The following is a 19,942-nucleotide window of genomic DNA, read 5'->3' on the forward strand; positions in this document are numbered from 1 at the left end:
CGTGCGTGCGTGCGTGCATGTGTGTGTGTGTGTGTGTGTGTGTGTGTGTGTGAGATATAACTCTCATCCATGAAACAGGCATTGTTAGCTGTCTTACAGTACAGCCAGACAGGCTGCGCGGCATGCTCAGAGTGTGCAGAGGAACTGGAGACTTGTCTGGTACTGGCTTGCTGCACTCATTCTGATGCCTGCCTACTTTAGCTGACAGTGACGGATCTAGAGAAGTTATTAGTAACAAAGCTAGTAAAATAAGGAGAGACTGACAGAGGTGAGCTTGAGCTGGAGAAAAAGATAGAGGAAGTGGTTGGTTCTCAGAAGCAGGTTGAATTAAGAGGTACATTGAGTGGCCCTGGTAGTGTTCAAACCATGAGACTGTGACAGGTCACACATCAGATTCAAATCATAAGAATTAAAGAGGTTAGTGTGACTAAGACTACAGGCTCCAAAGCTGTGAACTCAGATTCTGTGTCCTAAGCAGGCCCCAGAGTCAACTGTTTTCACACCAGAATGTCACTCCTGGCTCTGTAGCCCGTTTCTTTATATACAGCTAGGACACACGGGACTTCAGCCAGTGGAAATATGGAGAATTTGATCTATGTCCAGTGTTTGGGTTAGTATTCTAGAAATCAGTCTCTTAATAGCTCAAAAAAACACTAACTATAGACAAAGATAATGGATTGATGACCAGGAGTCCCTCTGTGCACCTTCTGTTGACTAGTACCTCATTGTGGGGGAATATCCTAAAGGTTAGAACACTCACTGTGCTGTATCTCTGATTACATCATAAATCAGTTAGCTAAGGCAGTGTTGTCTCCCGGGAGGCGGCATTCATGGTTATAGATAGCATCTAGTGAGTGGACAAACCCACACTCTTCTTATGAACATTTCAATCATTCACTTAGATGAGTAAAAGAAACAAACAAACAAAACAACCACAAGCATAGGGCCCTTTTCAGACAATCAAGCCTAGTAGGAACTATCCCTTTTATTTAAGAATCACTTAAGTATCTACTCATTCCTTATTCATACATTAATTTGTTCAATGCTTATTTGTAAAAATGTAAAAGTTGATATAATAGGTCCAAGTGGCAATTTGAAAACCTTTTGTAATGAATAAGGGAGATTAGATCATAGCTTGGAGGAGAGCAGGGAAGACTCTTCAGGCCAGGGACAGGATGGTGACATGGAAACCAGAGGAAGTTAATGGGACTGCCCTAATGTCTTCAGACACCATTTCTCTGTCTGAGACTCCAGTTTCAGTGCCTAGAGCAGGCACATGTTTGCACAGCAGCCACAAAGACTTATGTTCAAATGATTCTGCCCCTTCCTGCTGTGACCTAGGACTTAGGGTCAGTGGGTTGTTTACATCTAAAATAAAACCTTGAAGACCCAAGTAACCATGTGTGACCAGTGTCTGACACAGTGTTTGGCAAAAGTGGCCATATATGGGGATGGATGGATAGATAGATAGATGACAGAGAGATAGATAGATAAATAGATAGATAGATAGATAGATAGATAGATAGATAGATAGATAGATACATAGATAGATAGATAGATAGATAGATAGATAGATAGATAGATAGATAGATAGATAGATAGATAGATACATAGATACATAGATACATAGATACATAGATACATAGATACATAGAAGGTAGAACCATTTTTCTTCCTACATGCCACTTCCTAACAAAACAGTATTAAATCCTCAATTTTCAAAGTTTCTTGTTAAATACCATTTCAACACATGTAGTAGGAAAAAAGAGAAGGAGGAGAAAAGCAGCTCAAATTAACTAAGAACTTTCAAAAGGCTGACTCCCTAAGTATAAAAAATTAGACACAAGTTGAAATTCAAATACTGAATTTACTATGGAAAACACGAACACTCTGAGGCCTTTCAGAAAGCACCCAGCATGAAAGAACCAAGAAAATCACAAAATAATTTGCCTGTGTAGAAAGAGCTGGTTGTCAGTTGGCATAGTTGTCCTCAAGAAAAGTCCTCTTAGGTATGCCATTCTCCTACGGAACAAAAGGCAGAGGGAGAAATGTCCATAAAATTATATCTAAATAGGGGGTGGAGGAGGAAAATTCTCCTAGAAGAAAAAAAAAAACTCATGCAGACATAAAGAGCAGAGAGAGTTTTAACTTATTTTTACCTTCCTGTAAACCATGCCAGTTCCAGGCATTGATAAATTTTATTTTACTGAATCCCTGGATTTATTAATTATTATTCCCAAATAATCACACACCAGTCCACAACCTACCTGTGGATATTAATAGAGTTCTGCCATGAATAGCTAGCTGAAAACTTCAAGATTCAAGACTGTGTAATTCTATGAAATTGGCTACCTTAGCAAAATTTAAAGATTCTTTGTTGTTTTTGGAAGAAATTGAATAAAAAGTTACTTTAAGCTTCCAGTTTTCAGCCCTTGTCTGCACCCAGACAGATCATAAAACAGCTTCAGGTTTATCTTAGCGGTTCTGGGATTGGATCAGGAGACAATGGGTGACCTTGCTGAAGAAGGTGGGTCATACAGAGCATGGGCAAGGCCCATTAGAGAGTTTCCGTTTCTATCAGGGGACAGGGAGATGGCTTGTGGGCAAAGGCACTTGCTGTATGAGCCTTGTGACCTTAGTTTGATCCCCCGAACCCACAAAAATGTAGAAGAGAGAACCTATTCCACGAGGTGTCTTCTGGCCACACCCATGAGCCATGCCTCACAGACAAACAACAGTAAGCACATTTTCGTTTCTTTTTTCTTTTTTGGTATTTCAAGACAGGGTTTTTCTCTGTGTCCTGGACCTCACTTTGTAGATCAGGCTGGCCTCCAGCTCACAGAGATCTACCTTCTTCTGCCTCAGGGTGCTGGGATTAAAGGTGTGCACCACCACACATGGTCTGAGTAAGTACAGTTTCTGAAACTGGCTTTCAGGGTTTTGTTCAAGTAAAGGATAGTAGTTTATAAAAGTTTGAAAGCTTCTAGACTGTAGAATACATATATTTCTGCAAGATCTTATATTTTCTGAGCCTCTTGGAGGATCACACTGCATGCCATTGTCTCCTCCCTAATTCCTGGTGGTCACATTATCCTCTGTCAAGTGAGTTTAGTAACCCTTATTTTCTAGGTCCCAGGGAGCCAGGAAAAAGCACTTTTCTAAAACTTCATATTCTACGTCAAGATAGATCCAGCTATTGGACATACACCCAAAGGAGACAACATCCTGTTTTTTTTTTTTTTTTTTTTTTTTTTTTTTTTTTTTTTTTGGTTTTTCGAGACAGGGTTTCTCTGTGTAGCTTTGCGCCTTTCCTGGGACTCACTTGGTAGCCCAGGCTGGCCTCGAACTCACAGAGATCCACCTGCCTCTGCCTCCCGAGTGCTGGGATTAAAGGCGTGCGCCACCACCGCCCGGCAGGAGACAACATCCTACTACAGAGACACTTGCTCAACCATGTCCATTGCTGTCCTTTTCATAATAGCTAGAAATTGAAAATAGCTTAGATGCCCAGCAACAGATGAATTGATCAGAAAAATTATAGTACATTTACACAAAGAATATTACTCAGCTGTTAAAAAAATTATGAAATTCAAAGGTAAACAGATAGAGCCAGAAAAAAATCATCCTGAGTGAGATAACCTAGACCCTAAAAGACAAATATGACAGGTATTTGCTTATATGCGGATGCTATCTTTTAAGCCTTTGATACTATCTGAATAACCACAGAGGTTAGGTATAGAGTAAGGAACTACTGGAGAGGGAAGGATTGCCCAAGGAAGGGGAAAGAGAAAATATAGTTAGAGATAAACAGGAGGGATACTGGAATGGGAGGATTAAACTGGGAGCGGGAGGGAAGAGGAGAGTAAGGGAGGAAATATGGAGAAGCGCTAACAGTAAGGGACATTTGAGAGGTCACCCCAAAACCTCTACATTAGATGCCTCTTAAAATACGTATATGTATATGAAAGAAATGTAACTGAATCACCAAATAATGAGAAAGTCAAAGCCTCAACTAGACTACTCACATCCAAGCGAAACCTCCAATGAGTGTAGGAATGGGATGCATCTAATTGAGTTGTTGTCAAAAGGGCCCCATAAAAACCTCAAAATAACTCAGCCAATTACCAAAGCTATTGGTTGCTCTCTACAAGCTGATGTTTAGGACCCACTGCTGAAGACAACATCTACACAACTCACTGAAAACAGAGAAGTTGAGCTGGTGTCTTCCTAGGGCCTTCACTCCCACTGACTAGTGTTCATGGTACAGGAAGGTACTCTGCACACCACCAGAGGAGAAACCTAAACACCAACCCAGCTTCAAACGCCTTGACCTACAGTGGTGACCTGTCTTCAGGACATGCTGGTATAATAGTGGCACAAACATTGTGGGAGCAACCAATGACTATCTGATTGGATTTGATGCCAACTTCACAAGATGGAACCCTGCCTGACACAGCTTGTGTGGCTAAGAACCTGAGACTAGATAGACCATGGACCTAGAGGAAAACTAAATACTACTGTTCTGCTAAAGGAACATGGCAATAAAATAACTCCTAATGGCATTCTGCTGTGCCCCCATAGGTTGGTGTCTCAGTCAGCATCAGAGAAACTTTATTCTTCAGTAGATGGAAACTAATTCAGCGACCCAGAGCTGGACAACGTTCGGAGAATGACAGACTTGGATACACTTAGTTCTAACTGGGATGTCTCCATCAAATCCCTCCCCTCCGGGCTCAGGAAGCTATGCGGAAAAGGAGGCAAGAAGACTGTGGAAGCCAGAGGGAATAGATGACACCAGGGAACATGCCTTCCAGACACAGCAGGACTGACGCACACATGAACTCACAGAGACTGTGATAGCAAGCGCAGGGCCTGCACAGGTCCAAAACAGATGGGGTCCCAGTGCTGCCATGGAGGAGTGGACACAGGTTCCCGCCCCCAACCAAGAACTACCTCCAACTGATAACTGCTATAACTGCTCCAAAAGCAAAAGCTAGTTTCCCCAAGGACATCTCACGGGGACACAGACCACACTAGGAGGCCAGCCCCACGCCCAGTAGTAGACAGCAAACACAAGTGAACCCAGGGTGCCTTACTGGTCTTTTGCTTATATAGACTTTGATTTCTGATTTTATATTTTTATGGGTTTTGTGTGTGTGTGTGTGTGTGTGTGTGTGTGTGTGTGTGTGTGTGTGTTATCTCATGCTATTTGTTTCTTTTTTTCTTTTCTTTCTGTTGTTAGTTTGTTCATTTTGTTTTATCCTTGTTTGTCTTTTTTATTTTTTCTGTCTGTTTTTTAAAGAGGGAGAGAGAGAGAGACGGGGTGGGGGGGGAGAGTTGGAAGTCTGGGGAGGATATGAGGGACAAGAACCCATGTTCAGAATATATTGGATGAAAAGAGCTATTTTAAACAGAACATAAAATAAAGAGTATTGGGGTATCGCGGAGTGCCAGCCCCCTTTAACTCCTGAAGCACAGTCTGTACCTCTCATCTGATGACTGTGCTCCACTGCTTCCCTAGGCTGCAGGCACTCCACTGAAGTCTTCCTCACGCCCACCTACCCTCCATCTGATGCCACGAAGAGAGGCTTCTGTCTTTGAGAGGCCTCCTCCCAGTCTCCTACACTATTGGACTCACATATTACTGCCTAGAGAGGAAACGAGTGCTTTCACATCAACCCAGGATCTATCAAAGCATTGTTTATGAATAAGATATTGGTTATACAGTGAGAACAGACACCCACAAGGGGAGAAGAGTCCCGAGGACACTGACTCTGGTCCCAGGCGAAGGTGGTACCATGAGGAGGTGAATGGGGAGTGGGTCAGTGCTTCCCTGTGTTGTATACTCTTGAACCTCTTCCAAGAAGGGAAGGGACAGGAATAGAGGGACCTACAGAGGCAGACAGCCTTGTCTCTCTAACGGGGATACAAAGCCACGAATCAGCAATTTTATATGAAACATGAGTCCTTGAGGGCACATCTTTCAATAACACAGTGATACATGTATTTAGCTATTCAAGAGAGGCTCCGTGAGACCTTCTGAATGAATGAACATATAAATACATGCATGAATGTGTGTGTGTGTGTGTGTGTGTGCGCGCGCGTGCGCGCGCAGTATAAACACACACCACCTACCCTCAGTAAGCAAAGATGTGCCCATATTAAGGGAACAAGGATTATTACATGCAAGAACCCAGGATCACACTTGGTCTCTTGCCAGCCCGTTTTACCTGGTGCATTTAGACAGGTTTCAGAGATGCGTCTTCTTTGTCCCATGAGGCTCATGAGCAAGTCTGTGTAACTCTGCATATCTCGTCTCCCAGAGTTCTTCTTGGGCAAGGTTCTCATAGCCTATGCCTCATAAAGAGAGACCATGGTGCTGTTGCAGTCTCGTAGCAGATAGTTTATCAAAGGCTGAAGGGGACCTCAGGAACCCAGGAGAGCCAGTAAACACTGGAGGGCCTACAGTTCAAACAGCATGGATGCTGAACATCGTCTCTCACTCGGGGTCAGTGATCCCGCCCTCTTTCCTGGGAGCAAGGTGTATGCAGACATGGGAGAGCCAAGTAGTAAAACCTGCTTATCAGGGACCACGGGGGGGTGGGGGGGGCTGTAGGGCCGGCTCAGGAAAGGGCTTGCTGTGCTAGGAGAGAAGGAGGTGATGATGATCCCAGAGACTCATGTGAAAAGTGAGACATGATGACGTGTGTTTGTAATCCTATCACCAGGATGTGTGAGCTAGGTGAGCTCAGAATGATGGAAGAACCTTCCAAAAACCTAAAATGGATGGCTCCTGAGGAGGACAAACCAAGGCTGTCCTCTGGTCTCTATGCACACATATACAGGCATGTGAATATACACATCACACACGCACACACACACGCACATGCACATGCGCACACACACACAGACACAGACACCACACACACCATCCATACACATACATATACCATACACATACCACACATATATACACACATCACACATACACACATATACACATACCACACACACACACATACATATGCCACCACTGTATATACACACCATACACACATGTTCACACACACCATACACAACCATACACATACATACACACACCACACACATATACACATATACACATACCACCCACACAACACACACACACACACACACACACACACACACACACACACACACACACACACAGCCTTGGAGTACGCTGTGCCTATGTATTTCATAGGCCTGACCCTTTCTCAGATAAGATGGATATGAACTGGAGAAAACAACCATTTAATTAATGAAGAACATATCTTTCACTAATGTCCTGTTTGATATAATCCTGGGTTTACCGCACCAAACCAGCCCAAATAATCTGCTAGGGTCACAGTTTCTGATTTCCCAGGTTCTTCGCTGCCGATGAAGAGGATGTTGTAAATCGTGAGTCACACAGCCTCTGGCTTTCTAGAAGTGCGAGAAGTCCCTATATAAAGATGGAGCTTCCTGGCTAGGACGCTGCCGCAGGCAGGGAGGGAGCCGTCGGTGGTCTCGCCCAGGGAGAAGGGACATCATGCTTAGCCTTCCTTTGCTGCTGCTTCTCTGGGGCACCAGCTCTTATACCTTCCCCGTGTTTCAAGAAGGACGCCGGCAAGATGCGGAGACTGTCTGGGTAAATGGACGCTACCTTACACGGGACAGGAATGCGAGCCTTTGCTTTGCGTCCTTCTATTACAGCATGATGGCATTTATGGGTGGATTTCTTTCTAAGAGGAATGGAGATTATCAGAAATGGAGCCTTCTCAAACCGTATCTAGCCAAGCCTGGTTGGAGGAGAGGGAACCAGGGAATGAGAGGCAGCTCCCTCTGCAGCTGTGGATTTGCAACAGAGTGCAAACCTCGCCTACAACCCTTGTCCCAGCGCGAGCTTCCGAATTCTCAGTACTTTGTGGTGGGAGCTCTCTGCTCTGAAGGGCAGCAAAGCTTAGTCAAAACTTTAAAGTAATGCTCTAGTTTGGCTAAAGCCTAAGGATATCATTAAAAAAAAAAAAAAAGAAAGAACCATTTTCCAGTTAGTGCTCCATAACTTTAAGTATTTACGTATTTTTAATTATGTGTATGAATGAGTGTATCGTGTGTCTGCCCACCTCAGGTAGAGGCCAACAGTGGTCTTTGGATCCCCTCAGCCTGGGTCCTCTGCAGGCAGTAAGTGCTCTTAACTGACTTAGTGGTTCATTAACTTTGTATTTCATCAGAAATACCTGGAAAACTACTACAACTTGGGCGAAGACACAGCAGGCAAAACCCTGAGTGGCAAGGACTTGATGGCTGGAAAGCTGAAGCAAATGCAGCAATTATTTGGGCTGAAAGTGACCGGAAAGTCAGATCCTGAAACTCTGAGAGTGATGGGGAAGCCCAGGTGTGGGGTGTCTGATGTGACGCCATACTCCATCACCTACGACAATCCACGCTGGACAAAAACACATCTGACGTACAGGTAACTAGACCGCGCATCAGAATGAAAATGGGGTCATTATTCCCCATTAGAATAGCAGGAAACAAGACCCAGTGTGTCACCATCTTATTTTTTTTTCTTAGCATTTTGAACTACACACCATATTTGCCAAGAGCAGTTGTGGAAGAGTCCATCGAGAAAGCCTTCCAAGTCTGGAGTGATGTGACACCACTAACCTTCTCCAGGGTCTTTGAGGAGGAAGGGGATATCGTGCTAGCTTTCTACAGAGGAGGTAAGTTCTTCAACCTCACATTGCCCTTCCATCTCTCCTGCTTTGTAGAGGGAGTTGCTTGTTGAAGAACATTATTGGTTTAATGGGGTCGAGGAGTGAAATATCATCACATGGGACAGACATTGGCTAATCAGCAAAGCTCTGAGCTAATCAACATGAGCACCAAATGAGCCTTTTATTGAATTTTGTTTCTTGCAGACCATGATGACAATAACCCTTTTGATGGACCCTTATATGGCCTTGCTCACGCTTTTCAGCCAGGACCGGGAATTGGGGGCGACGTTCATTTCGATCTTGATGAGAGGTGGACCGACACCAGTGAGAGTGAGTCTATGAGGCCGCTGCTCTCAGTTCAACTGGCCCTTCCTAGTCCTTTGCACTGTTGGTTGATTTAATGGACAGAATGCATTAATGGAAGTAGGCAATCCATTGCCACCCAGAGAACTAGTAGCACATTGAGAAGCAGGAAACAGGGGTGATTTCTGATCGCGTATCATCTTCCTGATGGCAAATAGGTTACTCTAAAACTGCTCTTAAGAAATTCTGAGGGCTGATGAGATGCAGCTCCTGAAATCCTCCATTTGATTCCTAGAACCCATTTGGTAGAAAGGAGAAAACTGAATCCTCTAAGTGGTTCTCTGCCTTCCACACAGGCATCCTCTGTGCACTTTGTGCTTGCACATGCACACACACACACTCACACACACACACACACAATCAATCAATCAATCAATGTAAACCACTTTTCTTTTAAAAAGAAAGAAAATGTTGAAAGTTTTAATGTTTTACTTACGGACCTGGGCCATTTTTACAAGAAAGATGCAATCAACTTAACAAATTTGGTATTAAACTTGGAAAACTGAATGAGAAAAAAACTGTTTTGTGCTTTCCAATTTTTCCAGCAGTAATCATTTATCAGCTTTGTAAATAAGAAAAAATACAAAACGTTAGTGCTTCATCGCCCCTCTGCAAAGGAACTTGTCCCCGGTCTTTGTTAACACAGACTCATCTGAGCTGGACGTTAGATCAGTGAAATCTCTTTTGGACCAATATAATCCTAGAGGGTAGGCTTGCCTGTGCCTCTTTACAGTTAGCATATGCATGCTCCCACCTTCAGAAAAAGACTGTATATACATGTGTATATTTCAAAAAGAGACTGAGAAGGTGTGAACATTCACCCTGGAAGATTATTTCCTTACTAGATGTCTCAAAACAACATAATTTTTAGTAATTGGAAATGGTTCTTTGTCCTTCCAGATTTTAACTTGTTCTATGTTGCGGCTCATGAGTTGGGCCACTCCCTTGGACTCACTCATTCCTATGATATTGGGGCACTAATGTTCCCCAGCTACACATGGTACACTGAGGACTTTGTGCTAAACCAGGATGACATCAATCGCATCCAGGCTTTATACGGTAAGTGAAACAGCCATTAGCTGTTGAAGGCATTTCATTCTTCAGGTGGGCTTCTAGAACCATAGAAACTAACTCCAGGTCCCTTATATTCTTTAGGACCTTCCCAAAATCCCATCCAGCCAACAGGTGCAACAACACCAAAACCATGTGATCCCGATCTAAGCTTTGATGCTATAACTACATTTCGGGGAGAGGTGATGTTCTTCATAGGCAGGTAAGATCTTTATGCTTCGCTGGACTCTAGATTCACTGTTGTAGGCCACCGATATGGCTCATCTATTAACCTTACAGTGTTTGTAATTACATGGTAACAATTGATTGTGTTTCTTTTCTTATCTTTTTACAACTTATAATGACTGGTTCCAAGTGGTAATTAGGTCAGTTGGTTCAGAAAAATCACCACTGTAGTGAAAACATGTTAATGTAATGTCATTTTATAGATCCGTAAATTAGGAAGGGAAGGAAAGAGAGGTCCCCTGGGGACACAGAGCTTATGGGTGGCAGAGCAGTTATCAGTCTCCTGACCCCCTACTCAGAGCTCTTTTCCAGATCTCAATCTGTGTGTTGATGAGTGTGATGTTCCTTTACCAGGAAAAGCAGGTCTTTTTATGAACCATTATGTCAACGAGGTAGCTCTTGAACAGCTTTGCTCTGTTCCTGAAGGGTGTCTGTGGCCCCTGAAGCTCAGGAAAGAGAAAGGAAAAAGACATTGCTGGATGACTTCTGAGTTCCTTAGCTTCTCCCTCAGGCAGAGAAGGGCAGCCCCCCTCAGAAGAGGGAACTTAAAATCCCCTGTCAGTGTGTGGACCTGAAAACATACTGCTCCCCTTCCACACAAGGACCAGGCTTACCCTCCACACCACGGTGATTTCTAAAGGTCCAGGCAACATAATCGCACCCCAAGATGTTCCCCACTGAAAAGTGAATAGAACAGAGGTGCTCCGGAAGGCTGGAGCCCTGCAGCCACTCTTCTCAGAGTACATGGGGTGCTGTCTGGTTATGTTATACCCAAACTCAGATATTGACTCCAAATGCTTTCTAGGCTTTTCTTTGCTACTTTTGAGAGTAAAAGATAAGGATGGATCTTGCATGATGTGACTCCATCTGGCTCTGGACTTTTTTTTTTCCTGCTTGGAGTCTGTTTAGGTAGTTGACTTCCTCTTGGTTTAATTTTAGTGGTTTGACTGCATCTAGAAATTCATCCATTTGTTTTAGGTCTTTTAGCGTAATGGACCACATTTCTTAAATATTTCCTTTTAATATTCTGAATTTACTTAGTATCTAGTATAATGTTTTCTGTTCTGTTCTGATTCCATTGACTTAGGTCCTCTCTTCCGTTTGGTTGTTTGGGCCAAGAGGCTGTCACTCCTGTCTATTATCTCAAAGAATCATCTCTTAGATTCACTGATTCTTTGTAGTGGTTTCTTTGTTTCTATTTCATTGATTTCTGATCTGATTTTTATTATTATTATTTTTTTGCCATCGACTAGATTTGCATTTGGTTTGCTCTTGTTTTTCCAATTTTTTGAGATACACGACTAAGTCCTTTTTCTGTGCTCTTCCTGATTTTAATTTTAATGGAGGTACTTTGAGCTGTAAATTTCCCTGCAGGACTGCTTTCAATGTGTCGCAGAGGCTTTGTGTTGTGGTTTCATTTTCATTTAGTTCCAGGGGTTTATTTTATGTCTTTCTTGACTTCTTCTTTGACCCATTCATCATTCAGTAATGAGTTATTCAATCTCCATGAGTTTGTGTATTTCCTACAGATTTGTTTGCTGACAATTTTAAGCTTTATTGCACTATGGTCAGATAGGATGCAAGGAGTCATTTAAATATTTTTGAATTGTAAAGATTTGTTTTATGTGGTCTATTTTAGAAAAGCTCCCATGTGCTGCTGAGTGTGGTTTGTATTCTTTGGTCTTTGGATGAAATGTTTTGTAGAAAACTGTTAAGTCCATTTGATATATTATAGAAATTAATTCTGATGTTTCTATGTTTTATTTTTGGTCCACATAACTTGTCTGGATAAAATAGCATTTTGAAACTAGTGGATTGATTTTAGTCTGTATCTTTAAATCTATTAGCATATTTTTTAAAATGAAATTGGGCACACCAAAGTTCAGTGCACATATGCTTAGGATTGCAATGTCTTCTTAGTTAGCTGTTCCCTTGATTAGAATAAAGCGTCCCTCTTTATCTCTTCTGATTAGTTTTAGTTTGAAGTCTATTTTGTCAGATATTAGAAGACTCACACCTGCTTGCTTCCTGACCCCATTTGACATGAGTATTTTGTCGATCCTTTTACTCTAAGAAGATGCTTATCTTTAAAGCTAAGGAGTATTTCTTGTAGACAGCAGATGGATTTTGATTTTTTGATCCTTTTAATCAGCCCATGTCTTTTGATTCGGAATTAGGGTCACTGATATTTAAAGTTATTATTGAATTGTGTGTGTTAATTGTAGTCATGTTGTTGATTTTTATTGTTGTTGTTGTGTTCTCGATGCTTGTTGTATGTTTTAATAATTATGGCTTCATATTTTTCCACTGTCTCTCTTCAGTCCTAAATATTGTTTCCTGGATTTTCTTTAGATTTGGCTTGTTGGATAAAAAGTTTTTAGGTTGTTAATATTGTTTTTCTTTCTCCTTCAACTATGGTGAATAGTTGTTGTTGTTGTTGTTTGTTTTGTTTTTTTCGGAGCTGAGGACCGACCGAACCCAGGGCCTTGGGCTTGCTAGGCAATCACTCTACCACTGAGCTAAATCCCCAACCCCTATGGTGGATAGTTTTGCTGGGTGTATTAATTTAGGCTAGCAGTCATAGTTTTTTAGAATTTGAAATGCATTTCTCCAGGCTCTTCCAGCCTCGAAGGTTTCCACTGAGAAATCTGTTATCTAATGGGTTTTCCTTTACATGTGACTTGTGCTTTTTCTCCTGCAACTTTCAGCATCCTTCCTTTTATATGTGTACTTAGCATTTCAACTATGGTGTGCTGTGGGGGTTTTCTTTTTCCAGTCTTGCCTGTTTGGTGGTCTGTGTGCTTCTGGTATCTGAATAGGTGTGTTTTTCCTTGGTTTGAGAAAGTTTTCTTCTACGATCTTGTTGAAGATCTGGACTATGCTGTTGACTTGGGGTTCTTCTCTCTGTCTATGTCTGTAATTCAAAGGTTTGGTTTTCATGTAGTCCCACATTTCCTGTGTGTATTTTTTGTAATGTGTCATATCCCTTGCTTTTTTGTTCTAGATTCTCTCTCTCTCTCTCTCTCTCTCTCTCTCTCTCTCTCTCTCTCTCTCTCTCTCTCTCTCTCTCTCTCTTCCCCCCCCCCCCCGAAAAGGCTCTTTTTTTTATTCAAGTAACTGCAAATAGAAAACCAGAGGGAAGCCCCAGGCTGGGATAAATGGGATAAATACTGGCCACCCCTCCTCCACAGAACAAGGGGAGAAGGCGGGCCTACACCCTTTCCCCATCAAAATGGGCCCCTCCTCACTCAGCTGCAGCATCTAAGGGGCAGCAGGGCCCCATTTTCTCTGATGTGTGGTGGTTGGTAACCAGCCTGCTGCGCCCCAGCCCCCCTTTCCCCTAGAGAGTCGGGGAGAATGCAGGCAGAACAGGAGGATGAACTTTTGGTGCTGGTAGCAGCAGCAATGGTGGGTGTCTGAGAATGAACACTGAACAAAAAAAACAACACAGCTGTCCAGAGGTAGTTTGGGAACAGAGGGAAAGATGGAACCAGAACCTTGGGGGGCAGGGAGGAGCAAGGCGGGGGCAAGGCTGGCTCCTTAGTGCCCTACTGGAGGAAGGGAAATAGCCTAGAGTCGGGGTAGGGGAGGTGAGTTAGAGCCCCATCTGCCTTAAGTGGGTGCCAGAGAAGAGGACCCCACCCTGGAGGTGGGTGGGGACTCCCATGTCACTGCATTGGGTGCCAGGGGAGAACAAGATGAGTGGGGCCATCATGCCCTACTTCCTGTAGTTCAAGGGACTTTAGCCAACCTAGTGCAGGGTCTAGGTAAGGTGGAGCAGAAGCGACTGAGAACCCACCTGCGACAGTTTGGTGGGGCATGCTGGGATGGAAGCATCCCTGCACCGACCGACCGCACCTACTGCAGCCAGGTCAGCCAGTGGGGCTTGTCAGAAGCGAGACGGGGCTGGGGCCCTTTAAGGCCGGGGAATGCTCCCGGGACCCTCTACAAGGAAGCCAGGAAGAGCAGAGCAGAAGGGACCTGCAAGACAGCCTAGAGAGCCTTGTCTCTAATGGAGATGCGCAGCAGGACAGGCTGCGACTAAATGGGAAGTTAGCCTTGTCGGGAGAGGGCAGGTGTGCTGGGGAGGAGGGCACAGGGACTGAGCCAAATCCTGCTCCTGGGGGGGCCGCAGAGCCTGCAGCTGGTGCGGTAGTGTGCAGTGGGGGGGGGGGGGGGGGGGCTGGAAGCAGGGCTTCCTGTCCCAGGGGAAGGCTGCTCCTCTGATGGCCAAGGAGTAGGCAGCACTGTGCGTGGTCACTGCTCCTCCTCAAGGACTCCTGGGAGATGCCCCCCTTTTCCTCCTTCTCCAGTTTCTTGGGTCTGCCCCTTGGTTTCCTCCCTGGAGCTGTGGTAGTTTTCCGCGTCTTTGGTCGGCCCGAGGTCTCTTCGGTGTTGGCACTTCACTGAGCTCCTGGGGAGGCTGCTTGCGCGGCCTGCCCTGGCCTCGCTTCACTGAGCTCCTGCGGAGGCTGCTTGCGCGGCCTGCCCTGGCCTCGCTTCTCAGTCCCGTCCTTCTGCTTGGAGGCCCGAGGCTGGCTGGACTTTGAGCTGGACTCCTCTTCCCTCACTACGGGGCAGTAAGGGGGACTGGCTGTGATGGCCTTCTTGGAGTCGACTTGGAGTCCCAATTAGAAGAGCGCAGCCCCGTCTCGGGGGAGCTTAAAAAGAGCGACCCAGGGGCCTAGATCCTCTCTTTATTCTTGAGTCCTGATTCCCTGTCGTCTACTTGATTCATCCCAATTATAAGGCTTTCCTTTGCATCTAATTGAGGTACTGGGTTTTTCAATTCCGTCTTCATTTCAGCTCGAGTTCTTTTCAATGTTTCTATTACCTTATTGAATTTTTATTCATACGTTTTAGATTGTCTTTGCCATTTCCAACAACTTTGTGTTTTCTTGGGCATCACTCAGGCATTTATTCTCTTTAAGCTCTTTATCCTTGATTTAATTGAACTGTTTTTTTTTATCTTCTTTAAATTTTGTTCTTTGATGAAATTTATGATTGTTATGATTGTTCTTTTAAATTCTGTGCCTTCTGGTTCATCTAGGAAATTCTCACAGCAAACATTTCCACAGAACGGGTGGGTTTTGAAGAAAAGATAATGGCTTGAGATTTCAATTTCTATTGTTAGTGTATTTTCAATAAGATCTGGGCATCTTTTGATAGGTTCTAAATCTGATATGGATAGAGCAGGTTGGTGCAGATAGAGAAGTTTTGTGGGTAGGTTGGGTCTAAGAAGTTAGAAATGGTTTGGGAGGAATGTATAGAGGACACAGGGCTGATGTACAGGATTTGCCTCCTGGTCTAAGCCTGGAGTATGGGGGGTAAATCTGGTTGGGTGGAAAGGTTGGATGTAGTGTGGGTGGGGCCTAGAAGTTTGTGTTTCAGGCAGGGGTGGCTAGGCTAGGCTGGGACTCTGGGTGTAGGACCCAGGCTAGATCTGGCAAGTTGGGGAGGGTCAGTGAAACTCACTGGGCTAGACGCTAGGATGTGGAAGATCTGGCTGGGTGGAGAGATTGAATGTGGTGTAGAAGAAGCCTGTAGGTGTTGGACTCATAGATTATATTTTAAAAATTATACCCTGTATAAAGGATTTAACCTTCCATAGGTTTAGGTATTCACAGAAGTGTCCACACACCCTCAGATACTCAGGGGTGACACCGTCACTAAGTACAGAACATTGCGTTGCAGTTGGTCACATCCTACAGTCAGAGCCTCATGGCTCACCAAAGCTGACTATTACATTTTTGAAGATTTATGTAAATTGGTTGTAAATCACAGTCAATATAAAAATTAAAGTGTTCTGGAACCAACAATAACAGCAATAAAACATTGTTTTGTCATCATCTTCATGGAAACCTGTTGATAGTACTGAGGCTCCAACCCAGGACTTCACACGTCAGGCCAGAACTCCACCACTGGTCTATATCCCCAGCCTTATTCTCACTACCTTTTATTCCTTATGTTCAGTTGGTTTATGCCATCTGTGTCTCCAAATGATAGGGATCCCAGATGATATACTGCTGTCACTTTTAAGATTTTCCACAGCGTGAGTATTTCTGTCAAGAAACAAGCACATCGAACAGACACCTTCCCGTCCGGCCTCTTCTTTGGAGAGGCCGTAGACATTCACTACCAGCAGCTCCAGTGAGGAGGGGGTGGAGACTGCTGGGAGACTGACACCCGTGCTCTCTCTGCCTTTCAAATTAGGTTCTACATCCGTGTGAACTACTTCATGCCAGAGCCTGAGCTCAATTTGATAGGTATTATCTGGCCAGATCTGCCAGGTAAACTCGATGCTGCTTATGAAGCTAGTATAATGGATGAAGTCCGCTTTTTCAAAGGTAATGTTTATGATTGTTTCTGTTTGTATAAATTAAACTTTCATTTAGCTTTGGGGTAAGATAAAAGGGAATTAGCTATGTTCACTGCATGTGCTTCTGAAAAATCTAAGTTTCACGAAGTAAGTTAATAGGAGCCCATCATCTTGGTTAAAAGTTACATTGCATGTTTATCATCATTTTGATTAAAAAGTTAGTGAATAGAGATGTAACTCTTTAGGCCCGTTAAAGAACTTGCAAACAATCACTGTATTTTAAACTTCCTTCATACCACTGGGATTACTCAGAAATAAAAATTGAGAGACAGGAGGCAGTTCTACAAAGGACAACACAGAATGATTTTGTGCATGCAATTTCCTGGACCCCATTTTAATACAAACCGTCTCCTTGAGAGAGAAGGAAGCTGTCACCAGGGAGGCAGATGAGGCACCGCATACTTGATCTCTCCTAGTAAAGTGATGGTATGCTCCCCTGACTTTAATTTAGAGCCTCTTTTCTTGATGTCGGGCTGTGCGGTGGTGAGCATTTTACCACTTGACAAGGAGAAGTCAGTCATGTTCCCAAGACCCTTGTCCTAATGACATCCTGCCTTGAAAAACAAAATAGACTCTCAAGTCTCACTGTGAAACTTCCTTGAGAGAATCTAAATTTTACTAAGTTTTCCAGGAAACTCATTCACAGATTAATATATGAGAAAATCAAAGTCACTGTGGATGGAATTCAATGAGTCTATGTGATTCAGTGAGATCAGAGTCTAGTGCTTCTGACTTAGAAGACCATATCAGACACACGTATTTTTTACCAACATGTTTTGGTATAGTAGAGCAATTGAGACACTGGATACAGTTACAGACTCAAACAAAGAAGAGAATTAAGTTCAGACAGACACCACACATGGCAATGGCACCTCCAGCCTTTATTATGTCAAATTAAATAGCAGTTTACATGTGCAGCGCTTTAAAGCACCATTTCGTGTGAGCTAAAATAAGCATGTTTGTGAACAAGAGTGATCTTGCCTTCAGAAAAGATCATTTCCTGTGGTACAGAGCTTGGGAACTGCACACAGATTCTTGAATCTGCATACATTTACCTAACTATCTTTTAAGATGCTGTTGAACTTCGTTACCACGGAGGTAGCCTAGAACTTCTAGTTGTTTGAGTATCTGGCTTTGGAAAGGAGCTTCAACTGCAATAGGAAAAAAAAAAAGATAATTCTCAAAGCTTGTTACAGAATAGAATGGCCTAGAAAAAAAAACTATATAAACCAGGCTTGGCGGCTCACACCTCTAAGCCCAGCATTTAAGAGGGCAAGGTAGGAAGGTGGCTGCAAACTGGAGGCCAAGCCTGCTTACATAGTGAACTCCAGACCAGACTGGCTTACAGTGTGAGACTCTCTCAAAAACACAAAAATCAATCAAACAAACAAAAGGCAAATTCATTCAATCAGTTTGAAATTGGATCCCAATATCAGCATTTAACACAAAACAAGGCACCACCGCCTTCCCTGGACAGTTGCAGTTTGTAGCTACGATACTGCTCTAGCCTTTGAAGCCTGGCTGGAAATGTGGACAAGGAGGTTCATCTGTGGCTTTTGATTGGCAGGCAATAGGATGTGGGCTGTTCGTACAAGGAGTGTATTGAGCGGATACCCCGTGGACATCCACAGCTACTTTGGCTTCCCTAGCTACGTGACACATATTGATGCTGCTGTCTGTGAGGAAGAGAGTGGAAAAACATACTTCTTTGTTGATCACATGTACTGGAGGTAAAGACTGAGATACAAATAATGTTAGGGTGCCAGTTTGAATAGAGAAAGATCTTAAAATGAGTTTCAAATAGCCTTGGCCAACTGCCTTTGTTTGTGAATGGCTGTAGCCACTGAACATCCATTATTCCGTGGACTGGCAGGTCTCACATGGTGCTTGTACAAGGAATCCAGTGAGCCTGTGGCACTGTTCCATGCTGTGGAAAGACAGGACAATAAGAGCATTCAACTTCCTGAGCTTCTTTGACACAAACTTAGCCATTCACACAGCGTTTTACCTTAAGAGAACATCTCTGTAGTTCACTGGATTTCAGAGGGACCTTATGCATGTTCTGACATCCTCGGCATTCAATTTTTCCTCACCCAATTCACTCTTTTTTATTCTCAAGAATTAAAAATTTGTATGCAATCCATGCTGGTGTGATTCTATAAATATTTTAAGCAATCTGCATGTTTGGTCAAAGGTCCTAATACTTTTAACCACTTTTTGATCAGGTATGATGAATATAGACGGTCCATGGATCCAGGTTATCCCAAATTAATAACAGAGGGCTTCCCTGGGATTGGCGATAAAGTTGATGATGTTTTCCAGAAAAATGGTAAGAGCATAAACATTTTCTCCATTTGTTAAAATACTAAAAGTAACAGTATTGATATTTAATGTAAATATAAAAATGTAAATGAAAATACAAATGTAAAAAATATATATACTGAAGTCATGCAGTACTCAGTATTGAGTCAAAATCTGGAAACTACATGTATAATTTAATAAATATGTTTCATTTTATTTCTAGGGTATTTCTATTTCTTTCACCAATCAACTCAATACAGATTTGACCTCCAAACGGGAAGAGTTGGTGCTCCCCGTGATTCCAACACTTGGTTCAACTGCTGAGAGTTCTGGCAACCTGTTACCAAGTTAATGAAAATACATATCTCATCATCTTAAAGAAGGCGTTTTTCTGAAGAGCCAAGTATTTTTATATTTATTTACCTTCTAGAATTGCTGATATACAGCACTATTGAGTACAGTTTTATTTATATTTCATTTTACATATTTTTACAATTTATAGTATAATATTTTATGAACTAAAACAGTTTAGTGCCACAACTGACAGCCCAAGAAAGTCAAGTTCATGGCTGATAAGTCACTGAAGGAGGCTATTTGTCCAGTGAGTGACTCTGACAGACATTGATCCTAGGCCTCTCCTTCCAAGAGAGGAGGGTCACCAGACAAGCTCTCCTCGGAGGAAATGGCTCTTGAACACACAAACAGCTATACACGAGGAAAGTTGGTTGATACTTTGGTTCTTAAAACGGATCTTACAGCCCAGACTGGTGCTGGACTCCCCTCTTGTGCTGCTGACTCCCAGACGCTGGGATTACAGGCATGCCCATCATGCCCAGCTAAGAGATGCTTCTTGTACAAAATAAAGATTTGATACTTAAAGCCA

General features: G+C 43.1%; 1 protein-coding gene and 1 pseudogene across 1 annotated transcript; one reads left to right on the plus strand and one right to left on the minus strand.

Annotated features, from left to right (window-relative positions):
• Positions 1-7,495: 7,495 nt before the first annotated feature.
• On the plus strand, positions 7,496-19,942 carry Mmp1 (matrix metallopeptidase 1). The gene is made up of 10 exons (XM_006983766.2): positions 7,496-7,651; positions 8,235-8,476; positions 8,578-8,726; positions 8,925-9,050; positions 9,984-10,142; positions 10,239-10,356; positions 16,593-16,726; positions 18,326-18,488; positions 18,984-19,087; positions 19,283-19,942. The coding sequence occupies exons 1-10, from the start codon at positions 7,553-7,555 to the stop codon at positions 19,381-19,383; spliced, it is 1,395 nt and encodes a 464-aa protein (XP_006983828.1). The 5' UTR covers positions 7,496-7,552; the 3' UTR covers positions 19,384-19,942.
• LOC102911823 (high mobility group protein HMG-I/HMG-Y-like) lies at positions 14,238-16,063 on the minus strand (annotated as a pseudogene).

This window comes from Peromyscus maniculatus, chromosome 7, assembly GCF_049852395.1.
Source record: "Peromyscus maniculatus bairdii isolate BWxNUB_F1_BW_parent chromosome 7, HU_Pman_BW_mat_3.1, whole genome shotgun sequence".
Taxonomy (NCBI): Eukaryota; Metazoa; Chordata; class Mammalia; order Rodentia; family Cricetidae; genus Peromyscus; species Peromyscus maniculatus.